Below are 16,885 nucleotides of genomic sequence, written 5' to 3'. Positions count from 1 at the left end.
TTTTTTGCTACAGCACAGCCAGCAACCACCTCAAGCCTATCTCCATGGGAGGGTGCTTAAGTTGTTGGTCAGTGTGATCAGGCTGTCATCTGCTGCCTTCATGGCAACACTCCCAGCTGCTGCCACTTCAAAGCAGCCTGGTGTGTGTGTGTGTGTGTTGGGGCCGGGGGGAGGGGGGGACACGGATCTCAATCCAGAGGAAGCACTTGGAGCTCATGTTTGGTCAGATGCCCTAAAGTCTTCTAAACTGCTGCTCTGGGTGTCAGTGGCTACTTCTTGCTGACACTTTGCTATTTATATTTATTTCTGTGTGCTAACTTAAACAGAAAACTGATTTCTCAGCTGATAGTCTTGAGTGATAGGAACACAGAATGTAACAGAGTATAACAATAAGATACATTTTATTATATGGTTAGTATGAGACAGTACTGAAAATGTATAACTGACCTGTAAAAGAAGTACCAACAGCTCCTCCTTTACCAAAGTAATTTTTCTTTTCATGAGAGTTGTCACAATAGCCAGGGACAGCAGAAGAACCAGCAAGCCTGCACCGATTCTGTTTCAAAACATAATTCACATTAAAACTTTTCTAAAGAAGCATACTAGGGTTGGGGATTTAGCTCAGTGGTAGAGCGTTTGCCTAGCAAGCACAAGGCCCTGGGTTCAATCCTCAGCTCAAAAAAAAAAAAGCAGCATACTAAAGACATATGAAAATATGACACACTTTACTCAAATGTAGAACTCTTAAGCATTTTGATTAATCAACAAATAGTAAAGCTGGCAGAGGAATGGAGGGAAATAGGAGAACAGGAACATGGCAGGGTTACTTGTAACCACATTCCACAATTTTGGTATTTATTACCTTATTTCTCTAATTCATTCTTTTTTATTCACCAACTGCCATGTTTCTTAATCTGAACTTGACAAATACACAGAAGAGACAGCTAAACAAATGACTGTCAGCATCTGCCACGCAGATTCTGACTCTGAAAACTCATTCATACAGAGAAGAACACAGCACTCCTAAACAACTCCTTTGATCTTGTTATCCCTCAGTTGGCATGGCTGTAAGGTAGGGCAGTAGTCTCAAAGGTGCTGGGGGAATATATCACTAAACAAGTCATCTTGTATATGATGAAGTAGCTAATTGCATTTTCTAGACTGCTAGGAAGATGGTCACTGAAGTCACAGGCTAATATCAAGGAATTTTAACTCTATTTCTTAATTCATAAAAACCTGAATAATATAACTGAAAATATGTGCAAGTTACAATCTAGAACTCAAATTAAGAAAACTAAGGAAAAATTAGCTTGTTATAGAAATAAGCAAATGCATGATAAGATGTAGGCCAAGAACATGGCTGACATTTGTTTTAATTTTTCAAGTAATCCGAGAATCATAAAAATAAAGAAAAACAGCTTTGTATAATAAATTTTTTTTGCTTTTTCTCTTTCTTTCAAAAAATAAGTTGCATTTTAACTCACTGGCAACTCTTTTGCTTTAGTGCACTGGGCTCACAGGATTCTGATAGTTACACTACACACCTATTTGATCTTCTTACTTTGTCCTTAAATGTTTCCTGTATCTGTTTCTGTAATCTAGAGGATGGAACTGCTGTGAGAGACCAAATGGAGATAGAACTTCCTCTATGAACTAAGAGTAAAATACACTGCAAATAATCACAAGAAGCCAACATGAATTTAACATTAATAGCAATTTAAATCAAGTTTAGAGGGAAACACCATAATTTTCAAAAACACAAATTTGATTTTTCACATTTTAGAAGGTTTATTTGCTTTCTGAGTCAGTCTTTAGTGGAATATACAAATGGCAAATTTCAACAGAGACCATTTATGCAATTTTTATGCCCCTTTTAGCATACTATAATTTCCTCCTATGTCAATACTGCTTGAGCAGGACAAATGGACAATGGCTGATAAAAGAAAAGAAAGGGCTTTATAGACACCAGAAGAACTCACAGGATAATCTACATCAATACATAAATAAATAGAAGTATTTGAATTTAGTTTCTGACATGCTATGTATACGCCATAAACGTTCCAAAACTTTAACTTAGCAATACTGTAATATAAAAGTATAGCTTGGGTGGGACGAGACCAGAACAGATCTGAACACTGTCTGAGGCCAACCCAGGGACCAGCTGCCAATTTTGCAAAACCCAACAACTTGGAGGTGTTGCTGAGACTACCCTACTCGGCTGAAATCCATCTGGGAGAAGAATCAGAAACCTACAGTTTGCAGTCTGAGGAAACAAGAACAGCTGAGAAGTTGACTAATAAGCAAAATGTGACCCAAGAACACAAAAGAAGGCACCGCCCAACCACCTAGCCAGATCACCAGAATCTTAAGTATACACTTCACCGACTGAGAACAGGTAAGCTCCCATCTCCAGACCGGCAGATCAGGTCTCTAACTCCTAGGCCCTACCCATCGGAGCCCCATCGACCAGACAGCTACCTTTCCCTACTCCCCCTCGCTCCCCCCAAAAAACCCAAAACACAACAACAACAACAACAACGAAACTAACCCCTATGAACCTAACAACCACTGAAACCATAAGCACACTCTACACCAACTGAGAACAACAGCACCCAGATACAGAACCCACTAATACTGATTCAACTAAGCTGATCCCAAAGAAACAGAGCCCAACAGCACCAATTTAACAAAGAAATCCTAGTGAACCAAGACTAACAATTAGAACAAGAGCGGCACCTTCAGACTCAGACACTGCCTGCGCCAAACAGAGGAAGAGATGAGTAGAGGACAATGCAAAAACACAGGCAACAACATGAAGACCTATATGACAAAATCAGAACCTAGTGATTCTACACCTACAAGACCTGAACATACCAAGGCAGAAGAAACAGAAGAAATCAACCCTAAAAATGACTTTAAGAAGAGGATAGAGGCCCTTAAAGAGGGAATGAAAAACTCCCTTTGAGAGGAAAAAAATATTCCCTTAAAGAAATGGAAGAAAAAACAAACAAAAAATTAGAAGAAATCAAAGAAAGCCAAGAAAAAGTAATTAAACAGATGAAGGAAACAATCCAAGATCTGAAAAATGAAATTGAGACAATAAAGAAAACACAAACTGAGGGAATGCTGGAAATAGAAATCCTGACTAAACGAACAGGAACTACAGAAGCCAGCATAACCAACTGAATGCAAGAGATGGAACAGAGAATCTCGGACAATGAAGACACAATAGAGAAAATAGATGTATCACTCAAAGAAAACACTAAAGACAAAAAAGTCATAACCCAAAACATCCAAGAAATTTGGAACACCATGAAAAGACCAAACCTAAGAATAATAGGGATAGAAGGAGAATACCAACTCAAAGGCACAGAAAACATATTCAACAAAATCATAGAAGAAAATTTTCCTAACCTAAAGAAAGAAATACCTATGAAGATACAAGAAGCTTACAGAACACCAAATAAGCTGGATCTGAAAAAAAGTCCCCTCACCACATAATAATTAAAACACTAAATATACAGAACAAAGAAAAACTATTAAGAGCCGCAAAGGAAAAAGACCAAGTAGCATATAAAGGCAGACCCATCAGAATAACACCAGACTTCTCAATAGAGACTATGAAAGCTAGAAGGTCCTGGACAAATGTTATGCAGACACTAAGAGACCACAGAGGCCAACCCAGACTATTATACCAAGCAAAACTCTCAATCACCATAGACAGAGTAAACAAAATATTTCATGATAAAACCAGATTTAAACAATACCTGTCCACAAACCCAGCCCTACAGAAAGCACTGGAAGGAAAAATACAACCTAAAGAAGCTAAACATACCTATGAAAACTCAGGCAATAGATTAATCCCACACCAACAAATACCAAAGGACAACACAACACGACCACAAAAATAACAGGAACCAACAATCACTGGTCATTAATATCCATCAATATCAATGGTCTCAACTCACCTTTAAAAAGACACAGACTAACAGAATGGATAAGAAAAAAGGATCCATCCTTCTGCTGCATACAAGAAACACACCTTAACTTCAAAGACAGACACTACCTCAGAGTAAAGGGCTGGGAAAAGGCTTTCCAAGTAAATGTACCTAAGAAACAAGCTGCTGTAGCTATCCTAATATCTAATGAAAAAGACTTCAAACTAAAATCAATCAAAAGAGATCAGGATGGACATTACATATTTATCACAGGAAAAATACACCAAGATGAAGTCTCGATCCTGAACTTTTATGCCTCAAATACAAAGCCATCCACATTCATAAAAGAAACACTACTAAAGCTTAAAACACACATCAAACCCCACACATTAGTAGTAGGAGATTTCAACACACCACTCTGACCAAAAGATAGATCTACCAGACTGAAACTCAACAAAGAAATAAAGGACCTAAAAAAATGTTATGACTCAAATGGACGTAATAGATATCTACAAAACAATCCATCCTAACACAAAAGAATATACCTTCTTCTCAGCACCCCATGAAACCTTCTCAAAAATTGACCACATGCTTGGTCATAAAACAAATCTCAACAGATACAAAAACATTGGAATATATCTATATCTCATCGGACCACCATGCCTTAAAGTTAGACCTCAACAACAAAAATTATAGAAAGCCTACAATCTCATGGAAACTGAATAATGCTCACCTGAAATATCAATGGGTCAAGGAAGAAATAAAGAAAGAATTAAAGATTTCCTAAAATTCAACGAAAATGAAAGTACAACATACCCAAACATATGGGACACTATGAAAGCAGTACTAAGAGGAAAATTCAGGGCCCTAAATGCACACATAAAGAAGATGGAGAAATCTCATACCAATGAATTAACAGCACAACTGAAAGTGCTAGAACAAAAAGAAACAAACTCACCAGGAAATAATCAAATTGAGGGCTGAAATCAACAAAATAGAAACCAAGAGAACAATACAAAAGAAAAAAAATCAATGAAACAAGAGTTGGTTATTTGAAAAAATCAACAAGATAGAAAAACCCCTAGCCAAATTAACCAAAAGGCAAAGAGAGAGGACCCAAATTAACAAAATCAGAAATGAAAAGGGAGACATAACAACAGACAATAAGGAAATCCAGAGAGTCATCACGTCATACTTGTACTCCACAAAACCTGTACTCCACAAAATTGGAAAATCTGGAAGAAATGGACAATTTTCTGGATAGATACCCCATACCAAAGTTAAATCAAGACCAGAGAAAGCATTTAAATAGACTAATAATCACTAAAGAAATAGAAACAGTCATCAAAAGTCTCCCAACCAAAAAAGCCCAGGACCAAATGGTTTCAGCGCAGAATTCTACCAGACTTTCAAAGAAGAATTAACACCAATACTCTTCAAATTGTTCCACACAATAGAAACAGAAGGAACACTACCAAACTCTTTCTATGAAGTTACAATTACCCTGATACCCAAACCAAACAAAGATGCAACAAAGAAAGAGAATTACAGATCTATCTCTCTCATGAACATTGATGCAGAAATACTCAACAAAATATTGGCAAACCAAATCCAAGAATAATTATCCATCATGACCAAGTAGGTTGCAACCCAGGGATGCAAGGATGGTTCAACATAAGAAAATCTGTCAGTGTAATACACCATATAAACAAACTGAAAGAAAAAAAACCACATGATCATCTCATTAGATGCTGAAAAAGCCTTTGACAAAATCCAACGCCCCTTCATGATAAAGGTCTTAGAGAGATCAAGAATACAAGGAACATTCCTAAACATAATAATGGCAATTTACAGCAAGCCAGCAGCCACTATTAAATTAAATGGAGAGAAACTCAAACCGATACCACTAAAATCAGGAAGAAGACAAGGCTGTTCACACTCCCAATATATATTAAATATAGTACTAGAAGTCCTAGCTGGAGCAATAAGACAATAAAAGGAGATCAAAGGGATACAAACTGGAAAGGAAGAAGTCAAACTTTCCCTATTTGCAGATGATATGATAGTATACATAAGTGACCCCAAAAATTCTACCAGGGAACTCCTACAGCTGATAAACTCCTTCAGTAAAGTGACAGGATACAAGATCAACTCAAAAAAATCAGTAGCCCTCCTATACACAAATGATAAAAGGGCTGAGAAAGAAGTCAGAGAAACATCACCCTTTACAATAGCCACAAATAATATAAAATACCTCGGGATAACACTAACTAAACAAGTGCAGGATCTTTTGGAAAAGAACTTTAAATCTCTAAAGAAAGAAATTGAAGAAGATATCAGAAAATGGAAGGATATTCCATGCTCATGGATAGGTAAGATTAACATAGTAAAAAGGGCAATCTTACCAAAAGCAATCTACAGATTCAATGCAATCCCCATCAAAATCCCAACACAATTCTTTACAGACTTGGAAAGAATACTCAACTTCATATGGAAAAACAAAAAACCCAGGATAGCTAAAAGAATCCTGTACAATAAAACAACCTCTGGAGGCATCACTATCCCTGACCTCAAACTCTACTATAGAGCTATAGTAATAAAAACACCCTGGTACTGATATAAAAACTAACATACGGACCAATGGAATCAAATTGAAGACCTGACATTAATCCATACACATATGAACACCTGATTTTTGACAAAGAAGCCAAAACTATACAATGGAAAAAAGAAAGTATCTTCAACAAATGGTGCTGGCAGAACTGGATGTCAATATGTAAAAGATTACAAATAGATCCATATCTGTCACCATGCACAAAACTCAAGTCCAAGTGGATCAAAGACCTCAACATAAATCCTGTTACGCTAAACTTAATAGAAGAGAAAGTAGGAAGTACTCTTGAACGCATTGGCACCGGAGATCACTTCCTAAATATAACACCAACAGCACAGACACTGAGCACAACAATTAATAAATGGGATCTCTTGAAACAGAGAAGCTTTTGCAGGGCAAAAGATACGGTCAATAAGACAAAAAGACAGCCTACAGAATGGGAAAAGATCTTCACCAACCCCACATCTGACAGATTGATCTCCACAGTATATAAAGAACTCAAGAAATTAGACATCAAAATACCAAGCAATCCAATAATGAAATGGGCTAAAGAGCTAAACAGAGAATTCACAAAACAAGAAACACAAATGGCTGAAAGACATTTAAAGAAATGCTCAACATCCTTAATCATCAGAGAAATGCAAATCAAAACGACTCTGAGATACCACCTTACACCTATGATCAAAAACACTAATGACAGTCAATGTTGGAGAGGATGTGGTGCAAAGGGAACACTATTCCACTGTTGGTGGGAATGCTAACTTGTACAACCACTGAGGAAGTCAGTATGGCGGTTTCTCAGAAAATTGGGAGTCGAACTACCTCAAGACCCAGCCATACCATCCTTGGGCATATACCCAAGGAATGCTCAACCATACCACAAAGATACATGCTCAACTATGTTCACAGCAGCATTATTTGCCATAGCCAGAACCTGGAAACAACCTAGATGCCCATCAACTGAAGAATGGATTAAGAAAATGTGGTACATATACACAGTGGAGTACTACTCAGCAAAGAAAAACAATGACAGCATGAAATTCGCAGGCAAGTGGATGGAACTAGAAAAAAATCATCCTGAGTGAGGTAACCCAAACCCAGAAGGACAAACGTGGTATGTACTCACTCATAACTGGATTCTAGATAGAAAGCAAAGAACAATCAGACTGCAACCCACAGAACCATAAGGCTACATAGATTACATGGAGGACCTTAGGATGACTGTTGCTTATAATAAGATCTGGTTTTACTCAATTACTGAGCAACCCTCAATGAAACATTACACTATTAAAGTAAGAATTTATACTGTATCAAGCTGATAATACAAAAATAAATTAATTAATCTAAAAAATAAAAAAGAAAAGAAAAATTTGAACTATTAAAAAAACCTTATTTTGCTACAGCAAAATGGGGAAACTAGGGTCTCATTATTCCTCCCCACATTATATTCTTTCCCTTGTATTAAATATTTTAAATTTTTTATCAGTGGATTATGCTGGAGTATCCACTACAGATAAGCACTGGAGGGCTCCTGTTGCAAATCAACCTCTGGAGCGATGGAAGGACCTTTCTATTAACACTTGGAGGGGACCCAATCTGGTGTTTGTGTGGGCCCAGGGTTGTTTATGTCTTTCCTCAGGACAATAAAATTCCTCATTGGGTTTCTGAGTGCTGAGGGCGCCCTGTGGCTGCAGCTGAAGCCCAACTTGGCAGAGACCTATTGGACCTTCGTGAAAATCTCTCCCCTCCCGATGCCAATGGGGATTGAAAGCCCAATAGGGCCAGCTTTGGCAAGCATTAACATAAGCCTAGGAACTGCAGCCATGCAGTTGGATTTCAGAAGGTAATGTATGGTAACTGCTTTTTCAAGTATGTTTGAGAACGTGTCACCCAGACACTAGGAGATTAAAGATAACACTGAAGATCACTGAGCTCCATTTATTAACTGCAGCATGCCAGCTAAGCATTTTCATTCTCACAACCCTATTCAAGCTGGAGTAGTACCTACTTCTCAGGAGTGGCTCTGTGCAACATGTTTTGGCCTCCTGAAATTCATTTAGCCCCCTTTGAAGATACCTTAAAATTTGAGTCTGAATGTAGTCATTATGAGAGCATTAATTCTGTTCCTTGTGAGATGCCTGTTTTTCCTTTATGGTTCTTAGTTGTTCTTTTGCAGAGCTGCCAGCTGAAGTCATGCTAGGATCAAGAATAATGGGCCCTGGGGTTCATGTTCTTGGAGTTGCGTCCATGCCAATGTATACCCACATGCCCCAGAAGAGAATTTGACATCGCTATTGCCATTGTTGCTGTTGTAACAGTGGCGACCAATGCTACTACTGTTTCTGGGATTGCCATTTCATAATTGGTTAGTACAGCTAGCACAATGGAGACCCTGGCAGCAAAAGTAGCTACCACAGTTAATTAATCTTTTATTCTATTGGGCATGACAAATTTAAATCAATAGTTATATACATTTCAATTGGCCTTGAAAGCTATAAATTTATAAACTCAAGTTCCATTCACTCTCAGGATACCATCTTACAAGGTCTCCAATCTGCACTAAGGCTCATTAAGGAAGGGAATGGCTCAGTTGCCTTTAACCTACCGGCTATGGGTGGGTTAAGACTTCTATTGGTCTTTTCTGTGTTGAACACACAGATTGCAAGCCCAGCGCCACTTAGAGATCTTTGGCAACAGTAAACTCTGCAGCTCTCACATAATTTAGACTGTATGATAATGAGTATTCAGAGAGAGGTAATACCTGGGGGGTGCTCACAAACCTAAGAGAGAACACCTGTGTGGCCTGGACAGGTGTCTCCATGACGGGTAAGGTGACCTGTTGACAACCCATGCAACCTAAGTCAGAAGCTCATTTTTTAGTAAAATGGGGAGACCTGTAGGTCCCTGGCCCCCATTTCGGGTAACTGTTGTATTGCTTGCTGACCTTGACCTTGATATCCTCCCGATGCTAATTCCCTGCAAGATTCCACCCTCCTGAATGGTTAAGGGAATCTCCTTGTCTGTGTATCCAGCATATTGGGCGTTAACAGCTTAGATGCAAGATTATAAAACATCAGAAGTGGGATTGGGGACTTAGCTCAGTGGTAGAGTGCTTGCCTAGCAAGCACAAGGCCTGGGGTTCGGTCCTCAGCTCAAAAGGAAAAAGAAAAAAAAAGAAAAAAATCAGAAACGAACTTCTGCCATCCGGGGTTCTCCCATTGTGCTGTAAGCCTGTATTTAAGACCTCCTCCCTCCTTCAATAAACGGCTTTCGGCATTCAAAAGAGGAGGAGGAAGAAGAGGAGGAAGAGGAGGAGGAGGAGGAGGAGGAGGAGGAGGAGGAGGAGGAGGAGGAGGAGGAGGAGGAGTCAAGATCATGATGGGGAAACCCACAGAGACAGCTGACTGGTGCTAGTTGGAGCTCACTGACTCTAAACTGACAGCTTGCATGGGACCGAACTAGGCCCGCTGAATGTGGGTGACAGCTATGTGGCTTGATCTGTTTGTGGGGACCCTGGCAGTAGGACCAGGACTTAGCCAGGTGCATGAACTGGCTTTTTGGAGCCCATTCCCTGTGGTGGGATATCTTGCTCAGCCTTGATACAATGGGGAGGGGCTAGGCTCTCTTTCAACTTGGTATGCCAGACTTTGTTGACTACCATGGGAGGCCTTACCCACTCTGAGGAGTGGATGGGGGTAGAGCAGGAGGGAGGTGAGGAGGTGGAAGAAGGGGAGGGAGGGGGAACTGGGATTGGTATGTAAAATGGAAAAAAATTTAATAAATAAATATATTTTTTAAAAAAAGTATAGCTTGGATGATGTGGTCTTATAATTCAATACAATTATTGGGCTCTACATATAAACTGCATTCCTAAGACACTTCCTGATCCAGTTCATACTGATTTTGTTGTTTTGTTGTAAGAAACCAGGAAAACCAACAAACAAAGAAATGTAAAGAATTTCTTAAATTATTGTATAGCTTGGTCCTCTTGTAGGACTCCTAACAGTGGAGCAGGAGCTGTCTCTGACTCCGTTACTGGCTTTAGGACCCTACTCCTCACACTGGGTTGTCATGCACAGTCTTAATCCATGGGGACGTGCTTAGTCTTACTGCAACTTGATATGCCATGCTTTGTTGATAATCATGGGAGACCTGCCCTTTCCTAGATAGAATTGGAAGAGGAGTGGATTGGGAGGTGGGAACAGAGGGAGTGTGGGGTAAGGGACTGGGAGGAGAAGAGGGAGGGAACTTCAACTGGGATGTAAATAAATAAATTTATTAAAAAATAATAAAAAAGAACTTTTTAAATTAACAATTACTTTAAAATATTCAGTTAATCCTCCTACTGCTAAAAAAACACTCTCATCTCTTAAAATTTAGGTTAAAATGCTTTTTGAAAATGCCCAGAGTGAGTCGGGCGGTGGTGGTGCATGCCTTTAATCCCAGCACTTGGGAGGCAGAGGCGAGCGATCTCTGTGAGATCAAGGCCATCCTGGTCTACAGAGTGAGTTCCAGGAAAGGCACACCTTTAATCATAGCACTCTGGAGGCAGAGGCAGGGAGATCTCTGAGTTTAAAGCCATCCTGGTCTACAGAGCAAGTTCCAAGTGAGCCAGGGCTACACAGAGATACCCTGTCTCAAAAAACCAAATTTAAAAAAAAATACCTAGAGCACTGAGATGTAAGCAGCAAAGGTGACTCTATGATTTATAAAAAGAAGAATGGAGTGGGGTGGTATATATGCCTAAATCCCAGTACTCAGAAGGCTGGGTCAGGACACTGAGCTTGAGGCCAGCCTGGGCTACATATACAGGCTCTGTCTGTAAAAAAAAAAAAGTAAAGGAATTGCAGCAGCAGCTAGATGAAACAAAGATAATTAGTCAAGCACCCACAGACACATAAGGACACACACATGCACATACATGGGGTGGAGAGGACTGCCAGTAGGCTACCTAATAATAACTTAAAAGCAAAGGCAACCAATTATTTTGAACACTAGTCTATGTTATATTGAGGAGAAATGTACCATCAACATTTGGAACACACGTAAAACATAGAAAATTTTTTTACACAATTTGAATGGTCAAACACAGAAAAGTTTCTTAGCAAGTACAAGGACCTGTGGCTGATTCCCAGTTCTGCAGACAAAACAGAACAAGACGAAGGCCCTGCCCCTCGCTGAACACTGCAGCAGGAGAGCTGGCTCAGCACCCCCATAGGAGAGCTGCCCCCAGCTCTCAAGAGAGTGGCCCCCACACCTCACCATGGGCATGGGAGAGCTGGCCTAAATGACATGGGCCCTCACCGTAGGAAGTAGTTCCAGTGGACCCAGACCAGCTCAGCTACCACCCAGACTCACATCCTGAACCTTGGGTAGGCCCACTCTAACATCTACCCCATCTATGGCCTGCTGGAGTGTGTGAAGGGACTGGCCCTGGGGAAGGACAACCACGGGATCCCTCTGACTGTGGACAACAGCAGGAGATTCAGCAAGGGTGGGGCTGATTGGACAAAAGGGTGTACTGTATGACACACCACAGCTCCAGATGCCACTAGGATAAATGAAGAGGTCTTGGAAACACAGAGGAATGAGATGGGTTTTTGTTTCTTTTGTTTTGTTTTAAATTAATTTTAGGGTGGGATATGCTGTAGAGGTGAGGGGCAGATATGGATGGACTGGGAGGTGAATGGGATTGGGGTACCTGATGTGAAATTTCTAAAGAATCAATAAAGAATTACGCTAAAAGATTAAAATAAAGAGTAAAATAAATAAATAAATAAAACAACACAGACTAAATACAAAACTTTCAAAATAAACAGAGATTATTTTCCCCTATGGGAAAAAAAAATTAATTCATTTGTCAATGGCATTTGGTTATGGACACACTCAAAGGCAACGCTCCAGCAACAGAACAATTTCACATGTAACTAAAAATTTACAGATTCTATAATACTCAAAGAAAGTCTAGTCTGGGATAGGAGTGAGTTTTAAGTTATTCCTTGATACAATTTTATTGCCTGTGAAGGTCTGGTATCATCTCCATGATGCCCCTCAGGTTAAAATTATAACTGGTAATTTTACATTACTATTTCAAGTTTATCCATGCGATGTTAAGCTCAGAACCAAGATTAAAGTGTTATGGTGTTGGGGATGGAGAGGTGGTTTAGCAGTCAAGAGCATTTCCTACTCCACTGGAAGATGGCAGTTCAGTTCCCGGCACCTACATCAGATGGCTCCAGCCACCTGCAATCCCAGATCCAAGGGTTCTCACTTCCTCCTGAGGCCTGCATAGATACCCACATACACATGGCGCTCACGCGCGCGCACGCGCGCACACACACACACACACACGCGCACACACACACACACACACACACACACACACACGCACACACTGCTTTTCAATGTCAGAGTGACAACAGAGGACAAGTTCCACTGAAATGGAGAACAATGCTGTACGTACACTAGAGAGAGGTCTGGCTTTCTACCCACAGCAGGCATCAGTGGAAACACTGCCAGAAGCAAAGAGAAGACAGCCCAATTCAGGCAGGTGATCTATAATGAAGAAAAAAATAGATTTAGAAATCTGTTTTCAGCATCTCACATAGTGCATGAATGTGAAACTAAAAGCAAAACCTGTCTGGTATTTACTGTGGAAAATAACACTGTAATGATAAAATGTACAGCAGGAAGCAGCTGCAGGAAAGAAGGTTTGTTTCCCTTCTAGTTCTGTCTACCCTTGTGGGGCACAGGTCATGACAGCAGAAGCTTGAGGCAGTTGGTCACACTGCAAAAATTCAGGAAGAAAAATGAAATGTTGCTGCTCACTTTGCCTTTCCCTTTTTTTCTTTTCCTGATAGTCCCAGTAGTTCAGGTGGGACTTTTCATCTTGAATAACTACTTCCCAGAGACTTGTTTCTATAGTGATAATTGTTTTTAAAAGATTTATTTATTTATTATGTATACAGAAGAGGGTGCCAGATCTCATTATAGATGGTCATGGGAATTGAACTCAGGACCTCTGGAAGAGCAGTCAATGCTCTTAACCTCTGAGCCATCTCTCCAGCCCTCTATAGTGATTCTTAATCCCATCAAGCTGACAGTCAAGGTCAACCATTATAAACATGGTTACCTTAAATAATATTTCCTGTTTGGGGTTTGTTTATTGTTAGAAATTTTCATACTTATACCTTTGCTCGGGTCCACAGCTGGGTGAGAAACGGCCAACCGGCAAACACAATAAGTCCTGCTGTCAGCATGTAGCGGTAGAAGAAACTCAACACCTGGTGATACATGGCCAAGAAAACCAGAGTAAGGTCTCTAAGACCAATGCCATGAAAATGGAGGACACCCAGAGATGCAGCCTAGTCACGTGCTTACCAGTACTTCAATTCCCAAGACGAAGACAAGCAAGTAGGGAACAAAATGGCTCAGAGGAAAAGTCAACAGTGATGCAACCAGGCCTTGAATAACTTGGTATCTGTTTGAGGAGATGATTCACAAAAAGATTACTTCTAATTTGCAAAGCATCTTAAAATTAGCAACATAATACAAAATATAAAAACTGCTCAAAGCTAAAAATCCCAGAAATTTCCATTCATAAATTATTTAAAATTCAAGATAAACTACAGCAATTTGTTTCAATGGCTTTGCTTACTCTTATTTCCACTTATTAAGGTGGAACCCTTAAGTATTTTGGGAAAAATGGTGACAAGCATTTGCTTAGGTTTGTAAATATTAATGACAATAAATGATTTTTGTTTGTTTTGTTTTTTGAGTTAGGGTTTCTCTGTGTAGCCTTGGTGGTCCTGGAGCTCGCTCTATAGACCAAGCTGGCCTCAAACTCACAGAGATCTGCCTGCTTCTGCCTCCCAGGTGCCAGAATTAAAGGCATGCAGCATCACCACCTGGTTTAATAAATGATTTTTGTATAATCTTACTTTAAACAAAGGTACATGCATTACAAATAAACTAGAAAGAAAATAAAATGAACCAAAAAGTAGGAAACTGAAAAAAAAATCCTGAAACTTACCTGAATAATCCTTTATCTACCACTGAGCTACAATCCATAGCTTTAGTAGGGAAAGTCCTAATTGCATTTATTGACTTATGTGTTGATTTGAAGTACTGAGGACAAAACAAAACAAACAAACAAACAAAAAGGCTCGACACATGCCAGACATCCACTCTGATGCTAAGCTCAAACCTTAGTCTTTTCATTTAAACTTTATTTAGTCAGGCTGCCCTCAAAATCCTCATTTTTGTGCCTTAGCCTCCTGAGGAGATGGGATTACAGACATGCACCACCACTCCCAGCTTGATTGAACTTTTTAACTGAGCCAAATAACCTTTTCCAAACCCAATTTAAGATGTCATTAATTGTACACTAATTGTAATTGAGAATTTATAACCACCAAAAATGTATTACATACTTGAGTACGCTTTACATTTCATCACTGAGAAGGAAAACTTTAGCATTTGTAGAGCATTAAGTAGGTAATTATAAAAGGCCAGTGTCATTTGGTTTATGACCTTTTTCTGATTGAAAACAATGGCTATAGAACAGAGTGCTATCACACTGCTAAGCAGCCACCTAGGAAAGAAAAGTCAGTACTGCCAGGAGAATATCTTTTTTGTTTTCTACTGTGAATAAGCAAAGAAGCACAAAAGATTAAATGAAGTCATTTTGTAGGGTTTTTATTCTAGAAAAAAATGGGTTAAATATTGCATTTTTATTTATTTATTGTGTGTGTATGTATGTGTATGGGTGTACTTTCCACAGTGTGGATGTAGAGGTAAGAGAAGAACCTGTAGGAATCTGTTTGCTCCTTTTACCATGTTGGTCCCAGGTGCCTTGACCTGTGGAGACATTTAGCCAGCTTAAAAACTCACTTTTTATGTTTTATTTTCCATGCAACCTAGTAAAAGGGTGAAATAAAATAAAACTGCAATATCACATCTTCCTTTAAAATTTAAATATGCATATGTTATCTCTACAATTAGGCTATTTAATAATTCAGAAGGGGTTTCTACAGTAGAGCACAATTTTCTTCCTGCCTAGGAAACCTTTTAGAAAACTGTGAAGCCAAAGAAATGATATCAGGAAAAAAGACCTGTGAGCTAACTAAGCAATCCAATAGCCTTACTTCTTTTAGATGGTGAATTCAGTGTGTTCTTTGCTCAGTGTCCTTTTTCCTTATATTTAAAGATATCTGAAGCATTTCCATATTTTATTTCTTATAATTTAATATCTCAATATTTTTAAATCATATTTTTAGAAGATAGAAGTAGTCAAAGCTAGAATCAACAAAAATTAGAATAAAAAATATATAGTGTCAGAACACACATGCCAGCCAGTTGCTTTGTCTTGTTTGTTTTATTGTTTTAGGAAGCCTTTTCCTATATATAAAGTCCAGACCTAGAAATCCAGATCCTCCTGCTTCTGTCTCCCCAGTACTAGGATCACAGCACACACCATGACACCCATCCTGTTATGCAATTTTAAAGATGTCCTTAAAAGTGCTTGAAAGCTGATTGAGTGGCTTCCTTTCCGGTTGAATGTAATAGTAAGAATCCACTTTTAGACCATCATGAGGAAGGACATAAAGACAGAACCACAGCACATATGAATAGAGGACTCTCTGTCAGTACATATAAATAGATTCTATATAATTACAAAGTTTCATTTATTTGATGGCTAAGAAAAAAGTACAGTGTATGGTAAGAAAACACATATCTTGCAAAACATCAAGATAATCTAAAATACAAGATAAAATAAATTCTAGATGTAAGGTACTCATGACAGCACACTAATACTAACTATGTTATTTTATTTTATATATTTGTTTGAAGATTAGTCAAAGAAAAGAATGGGGTCACTGCTTCCTCAAAGCAATACAGGTGAAGTCAAAAAGGTAAGTCAAAAGGGATGTTTAATATGCAACATTATGGAGTTGTAAACAAAATGAGAGTGTTTGGACAGCTGAGAGTATTATAGCCATCTTCTATGACTTATGCTATAGAAAACTTGCTGAGGGATATTCAATCTCACTGTGTACCCCAAGTTTGCATATGCATCAATTAAATAAAATTAACCTTGGGTCAGGAGGCTGAGTTAGCAAGTAGTTGACAGAAAATGATCAGAGAGCATCAGAGGGTATCTGGAAGAGATAAAGAGACACACTGGACGCAGTAGGAGTTTTGAGTGGCCTGGCTTTTTTCTGTTTTAGTGGAGTGGAAGGATGGGCTTTTTGGGAGACACCAAGGAGACAAGGAGTTGGACATACAGATTGAAAGAAAAGTAAAAAACAACATGGTAAAACATACATGAATA

At 39.0% G+C, this 16,885-nt stretch overlaps 1 protein-coding gene across 3 annotated transcripts in view; it reads right to left on the bottom strand.

Annotated features, from left to right (window-relative positions):
* The window catches only part of Pign (phosphatidylinositol glycan anchor biosynthesis class N), a 146,552-nt gene that overhangs the window by 64,602 nt on the left and 65,065 nt on the right, over positions 1–16,885 (bottom strand). For all 3 annotated transcript variants that reach the window (XM_036202961.1, XM_036202960.1, XM_036202962.1), the window contains 4 exons: positions 13,933–14,032; positions 13,743–13,835; positions 13,016–13,107; positions 448–556 (listed from right to left, as the gene is read on the bottom strand). In XM_036202961.1, coding sequence (XP_036058854.1) covers positions 448–556; positions 13,016–13,107; positions 13,743–13,835; positions 13,933–14,032 — 394 coding nt within the window. The remainder of the gene's footprint in view (positions 1–447; positions 557–13,015; positions 13,108–13,742; positions 13,836–13,932; positions 14,033–16,885) is intronic.

This window comes from Onychomys torridus, chromosome 11 (genome assembly GCF_903995425.1).
Source record: "Onychomys torridus chromosome 11, mOncTor1.1, whole genome shotgun sequence".
NCBI lineage: Eukaryota > Metazoa > Chordata > Mammalia > Rodentia > Cricetidae > Onychomys > Onychomys torridus.
The sequence above is the reverse complement of the archived record's forward strand: the minus strand, read 5'-3'. Positions and strand labels throughout refer to the sequence as shown.